The following is a 7,500-nucleotide window of genomic DNA, read 5'->3' as shown; positions in this document are numbered from 1 at the left end:
TATATATATATATTTATTAATTTATATATTTATATATGTCTATATATAACCACACACACACATACACGCACGCACACACAAAGATATATATATACATTTGTAGATATATATATGTGCACACACACACACACATATAAGTGTGTATATGTATATATTTCTGTGTGTGCGCATGAATGCATGCGTGCTCGTGTGTGTGTGTGTGCGTTCATGCGTGTGTGCGTAAGTGCGTATGTGCCGATTGGACTTCTGTATTTGTCTTCGTTCCTACTAGTACTACTTTGAATATTGATAATGATAACAAAAGTGATAATAACGATAGGAGTAATGATTATGATAGCAAAGGTGATAATGGAAACAACGTCAATAAAGTCAAGAACAAGTATGATAGTAATGATTGTGATAATGATAATAATGATGGAAATTAATAGTAATGATTATAGAGATGATAATGATAAGAATGATGATGATGATATTAACAATGATAATGATGATAATAATGACAATGATAACTACAATAACGATAATGATAATAATGATAATAGTAATGGTATTAATAACAATGAAAACAATATTATTATCAATAATAATGATTATGATAATAACAATGACAATAATAACAATAGCACTGATAATAAGAGTAAAAGTGATAATGATAATAATGAAATAGTGATTATAATTATGATGATAGTGATATTATTAATGATAATGATAATAATAAAGATAATAGCAATACTAAAGGACACATATGTATTTGAAAAATAAGGTAATACATCTCTATATAGAAATAAAGATATAGATATACATACATACATACATACACATACACACACACACACACACACACACACACACACACACATATATATATATATACATATATATATATATACACTCACATATATATACACATATATATATACACACACTGTTACACGTTCGCATACAAGCGTGTAATATCCACAAATCGAAGACATACACGTGTGCGCATTCCTGGACATGCGTGTCCGTATGCGTACTATAGTGTACAAGCCGGGGTCATTCACCAGACTGGCTGCACGACCCAGGCTGTCAGGGGAGACTGTACTTCCTCAGCCGAGCCATGTCTTCGTGGCAAGCTTCTCGCGCTCTCCTCCTTGGCGTCCTCCTGATGCTGCTGCTGTTTTGTTTTCTTTGTTTTGTGATTTTTGGGGGATCTTTTTGGGGTGTTTTTAGGGTGTTTTTCTTTTCTTTCTTGTGTTTTTGTTTTCTTTCTACTGTTCTTGCTTTCTCGTGTTTCTTTTCTTTTTACTATTCTTTATCTTCTTCCTCGTTCTATTCTTTATCTTCTTCTATATTCTCCTTTTCTTCCATTTCTTTCTCCTCCTCCTCCTTCCTCTCCTCTTCCACTTCTTTTACCTTCTTTTCCATATCTCTCTCCTCCTCTTCCTCCTTTTTCTCTTCCATGTCTTTCTCCTCCTCATCCTTTTTCTCTTCCATGTCTTTCTCCTCCTCCCCTTCTTCCATCTCTTTCTCCTCCTCCTCCTAGCTTGGGAGTTAGAGGCATCAGCAGTCACCCTCACTAGAGTTTTATGTGTTGTTATTTGCCTTCGTTTTCTCTTTTATGTCTTATCTTTATTGCTTGCTTCTCAATGTCTCTCCATCATACCGTATATTTTCTCATCAACATCAAAACCACAACATACAAGCTGCATACATTCATTACAATCGCCCTGTTGCTTTCATTATACTTATCATCGTCATAAATTTTAAATCACAGATCGGCAGGAAGCTCAGGATCAAAGATCAGCTGTTCACAACCTCACAACTCTAGGCATTTGATCATCACTTCGATAATTCATCTCATGCGCGTTTGCATCATCACCATTTGGCAAAGATGTTGATTGTGCTACAGAGGCAGAGTCGACCCAGTACCTTGTCTCTTTGTGTTAATCCTTGTCACTCTGCTAAGTAAATATTTTCCATAATATTCTCCTCGGCGTTCTAATTATATGTGGCTTCATGTCTTAGATTGTTTTTGCTTCGAAATGCCTTCATCTTCAAGACGTGAGCCTGTCTGCGCTCATTTAGCATCGTGGAAGAGAGAAAAAAGCAAAAGCATCAAGTATTTTTCATCGTTGTTTAGGAAAGGCAGCGTTAGGAAGAAAAAAAGCGCTAGATACTGCCTTTTTAACGCACGCTCGCTCGAAGATAGCAAATATTCGCTACATGATGGATAATGATCTCAGTAACGGCATAAGACAATGATCTCCTCAGAAGATGAGGCAATATCCCCTTCCTGTCTTACACCCAAGAGTATTTCTCACGAACAAGCACAGGGAAAGACAGGCAAAAGCTCACTCCCTTCTTGCACGCAGACACCCCGCACCTGCCCTACAGCAAGACATCAGAGTTAAGAGCGAGAAAATGCTCGCAGGCTCTTGTTGGCTCACAAGTATCGCTAATAACGAACTAAGAATAGAGAGTCTACTCATTTCGTGCGGTTCATATATGCGTTGGGGGAACATTCAACGCATTATGAAATAGCGAAAAAGCGCTTTGAGGAAAAGGAATGGAGAGCTTGGAGAAACGCTACAGTACGTCGATTCCGAGTACCCTTTTTTTCTTTCCTTTTTTTTGTTCTCTCAGCATGTGGTTTTCATTTCTGATTTTTCATTCACGCTGCTGTGATCACCGTGCCCATTACAGCGGGAGATACAAGGCACTAATGGGGAAACATTAAGGAAGGGAATGAAAAGAAAAAAAAGAAGAGAGAGTGTTGCCATAACGGAGATAAAAGAGTAGCAATTATAGAAAGACTATATACGAGATATCAAGAATAAAGATAAATAAAGTGTTGGGGAGGGAGAGAGAGAGGAGGGAGAAAGGGGAAGAGGGAGAGAGGGGAGGAGGGAGACAGGGGAGGAGGGAGAGAGGGGAGGAAGGAGAGAGGGAGAGAAGGAGAGATGGTGGGGGGGAGGGGGGGAGAGGGAAGGGTAAGGGCCCTGAACTTAGTATTCACGGGGGATATGTTCCTGCCTCGGGCGACGATTTAATACTAGTTGGAAACCTGTCGTTAGCAGGTGCCAGATACCAACATCAACGAGGTTCTCAGACCCAATCCTGACATTAATGATAAATTCATGGCCAGGTATTAAACATTTTCTAGGCTCCATATAACTCACTTTCCTTATCTACTATAGGCTTGGGTTACATAAATGATTCCTTACCATGTCATCAGTCCCTATACATATATTTTCCAATCCCGTGAAGATGTGGGGTATGACAACACTTCACAACTTAATATTACTTTGTTTAGAAAACCAATATTCACAACATATACATTTCCCCCTCGAGCTAAAAAAAATGTGTTGCATAATGACATGAATGATTTAATTCTTCCAACTCGTTTAAAGGTGAATAATCGTTGATTGGCGTTTTACTTTCGTTATTTATAATTAATGATATCTATATCGTATTTATATTGTTAGTTTTCCTTTAATTACCTTTAATAATATAATCTACTTTCCCACTCCATAACCAATTATCATTATTATAATTATCATTACTATTACTATTATTATCATTATTATTGTTATTATTCCTTCTTATTTTTTGTGTGTAATATAGTAACTACTCATTTTTTCTCACTATTACAATTCATCATCATAATTATCCTTAATTACATGTACTTATCGCCATTATGAACATTATTACCATGACTCCTACCATCTTCACCATAAACAACCAGCATTACCGTCATTATCCATAATCATCATATCATTATCATTACCACTATTGCTAATTCTTTTGGTCATCATTTTTATTCATAATGGTGATGTTATCATTCTCATCATCATGGAAATCACTGCCATTACCATTGATATTGTTATGGTAGTGTCACCCTTTTTGATAATTATTCTGTTATCGGAATAATAGTTATTACTGTTACTTGGATTTTCCCATTAGCATAAATTCAACCATTATGATTAATTTATTCTTTATCAATTATTTTATTTAATTTTACGGTCTATGGTCCTTTTGTTATCTATCATGTATTATTCTAGTTACAGTTCTAGTTCTAGTGTAGTTAAGTATTTTTGATTGGTATTGTTTTTATAATTTGCTATCATTATGATTTTTTTTACTTATTATCATTGTTATCTTTATCATTATTATTATCATTATAACTATCATTATCATCTTTTATCATAATCACTATGGTCATCATTATTATCTTTATTACCATTATTGTTGCTGTTGCTATCATTATCATCATCATTATTATTAGTAGTATCTTTATCATCATTACTACTATTATTATCATTATGATCATCATTATGATAATTATCATCACTATTATCATTATTATTATTATCATAAATATTATAACAATTATTATTATTACTATTTTATTATTATTACGATTACTGTTGTTGTTGTTGTATTATTATCATTATCATCATAATCACTGTAATCCTCATTGCTATTGTTGTTAATAGTATCCGTATTACCACTATCATAATCATTATTATAATTCATCATAATTATCATTGTTGTTATTACTATTGTTATTATCATTATCATTACTATTATTACAATCATCTTTACTATTATCATTATTGTTATTATCAATATCATTATTATCATTACTACTACTATTATAAGTAATATTATCGCTAGCACTATCATTATTTCATTATAATATCTTATTGTCATTATTATTATTATTATTGCAATTATCATTACTATTATAATCATCTTTATTTTAATTGTCATTATCTTTCTTATTCTCATCTTCATTGTTACTATCATTATTGTTATAATTATCATCATTATTATCATTATCATTATTAGTATTATCATCACTATTATTATAATTATAGTTAATATTTTATTATCATCATTACCATTATTGTTATCATTTTTATAATTAGTATTTGTCATTATCATCATTATGTTTATCATTATTGTTATTACTATGACTTTTAACATCATCATCATAATCATATATATATATATATATATATATATATATATATATACATATATATATATATATATACATACACGAGGTATATACATACACATATATATGCACGTATGTGTGGTTGTGGACGTACAATAGACATTACATTTGTCATACTTACACTTATCATTGCATTGATAATCTGATATGCTTTCCCTACATCAGTCTCTTGTGATTATACCATTATTCATTATACTATTACCCTGACAACCAAAAGCATTATCATGTTTGATTTAACCAACTTCTGTAACAATTGCAGTTATTGCAGAAAGGTTAATAACAACAGAATAAATTAAATTAATTCCGATAATCAATAAATCATTTGAACCACAGCAATGCCAACAGAAGAATTTAGTGCCTTTATAAGACCCCAAACCACCTACAACAACAACATAACACCTATTTCCGTATCTACAACCTCCTCGTCAGCTTCCCTCGTCAGCACTGCGGCCACAGCAAACGTCATCAGCATCAAAACACCGGCTGTGTCAGGATCCCAGGCTGTCGTCTCTCCACAGCCAGCAAAAGTACGTCAGCCCGGCTCCAGCAAGTACCCCAAGCACGGGTAGATTCTGACCTGAAGCCTTAAGAACCCCTTCACCCACTGTCGCAAAATATCCGCCAAATAGCTAAGAATCCCCAGCCATCTTTCACGGGTATATACAATACAATGCATCCCCCCCTCCTTCCCTTTTTTTTTCCTTTTTTTTTTTTTTTTTAGTCTCCCAAACAACAACTGCACCTCGACGTGCGCCAGGGGAGAATGGGCTCTCCGGCGCCGGTCCGAAGAGGTGGAAATAGTATCGTCACTTTCGTTTTCGTTAAGCCTGTTGAGAGAGCGACGCTGAGGGGGTTGCCTGAGTTTTTATTTCGCGTTTAATTTTTTTTTCATATCTCTTTATTATTATCATACGCTTTCTTTCAGTACATGAGGGGGGATTTATAATTCATAAGATGAGGGATTCTTGGGTTTGTAATAATTGAATGAGGTTTACAATGAGGGTTGTGTTTGGTTCTTTATAATATAAAAATTGACAAACTACCTACCTGCACCTGAGAGCCGTCCGGGGGAGGGGTATGGGGGGGGGAGGCCAACAGAGGTCTACCTGATATCGTCAATTTGTTTCATTTTCCTTTCATCTTCGTCATACTTATGCACATATACTTACAACCATACTGAGGCAAATATTATCCGAATCACACTGAACGAATATCTAAATTATCAGTCAAACTACAACAGAATTATATACAAATAACCAAGACATTCAAAAACTATACAATTCTCGACGGCAATGTTGTAAAAAAAAACATTAACGATATATTGTGAAACGGTGAAGATTATCAAAATGCCTCTCGAACGCACCATACTTAGATATACACTAATAACTCTAAAAAAATCTATGTTTTTTTTTTGTACGTGTTATCCCCGACCGGTGGTAATAACTTCACATATAAATAAAATACAATACATCCAATTCTTTTTTTATACATCGAATCATTTGTGACGGACGGAAAGAATTAACATAATCCAGACACTTAAAATACCCGGAGTTGTGAAGATATTCTTTTCTCCTGTATTGGTCTTATGTTTTACACTGAAGGTTTATCAGTGTGGGAACCGAAAAAAATATAATTATTTGAGGCTGTGAATTTTGCCTCTATCGTGATCTGAAGAACCGGTCAGTTTCTGCTACGCTAACTATCGTTGTGTTACATAATCTGTTTGATGGACGAGGGAGAGGGAGAGAGAGAGAGAGAGAGAGAGAGAGAGAGAGAGAGAGAGAGAGAGAGAGAGAGAGAGAGAGAGAGAGAGAGAGAGAGGCACACAAACGCACACGCATAGACACACACACACACACACACACACACACACACACACACACACACACACACGCACACACACATACACACTCATGTATACACACGCATACATATATATATATATATATATATATATATATATATATATATATATATACATACATATTCATATCTATATTTACATATTTATATATTCATTTATATGTGTGTAGATAGATAGAGGAACAGACGAATAGCAAAGCCCGCCCACAGCCAGCGCGGGCGGCGAGACGAGGCCCACCGTACCTTTCTTGATGACCAGCGGCGCCTTCATCTGACTGACGGCGGTGTGCGCCTGCAGGAGGCCCGGGGAGGGCGACGGCAGCGGAGAGCTGAGCGTGGGCGTGGAGGCCGGACTGAGGCTGCTGGCGGAGTCCTGGGCGTAGGGCTGGGCGGTGTCGGAGAAGGAGGTGTACTTGGACTCCTCGGTGGTGAAGGGCGAGTAGTCCGCCGAGGGAGAGAAGAGCGAGTCCGGGGCCACGGAGTCGAAGTTGCGGTCGTCGAAGTCCTCCTTCTTGATGACTCCGGGCGGCGGCGACGACGAAGGGTCGAAGAAGGAGAGGTTGAAGTCCGTGTTGGTGTCGAAGGTCACCTCGGGATTCGTGACCTTAACTTCGGCGACGCCTGAGCCCAAG

The 7,500-nt window shown here is 36.1% G+C and overlaps 1 protein-coding gene across 1 annotated transcript in view; it reads right to left on the bottom strand.

Moving 5' to 3' along the window:
* The window catches only part of LOC113826024 (ecdysone-induced protein 78C-like), a 74,336-nt gene that overhangs the window by 66,192 nt on the left and 644 nt on the right, over window positions 1-7,500 (bottom strand). The window contains exon 1 of the mRNA XM_070118398.1: window positions 7,112-7,500. This exon is cut by the window's right edge and continues 644 nt beyond it. Within this exon, the coding sequence (XP_069974499.1) occupies window positions 7,112-7,500 (389 nt within the window). The remainder of the gene's footprint in view (window positions 1-7,111) is intronic.

This window comes from Penaeus vannamei, chromosome 42, assembly GCF_042767895.1.
Source record: "Penaeus vannamei isolate JL-2024 chromosome 42, ASM4276789v1, whole genome shotgun sequence".
Lineage (NCBI taxonomy): Eukaryota > Metazoa > Arthropoda > Malacostraca > Decapoda > Penaeidae > Penaeus > Penaeus vannamei.
The sequence above is the reverse complement of the archived record's forward strand: the minus strand, read 5'-3'. Positions and strand labels throughout refer to the sequence as shown.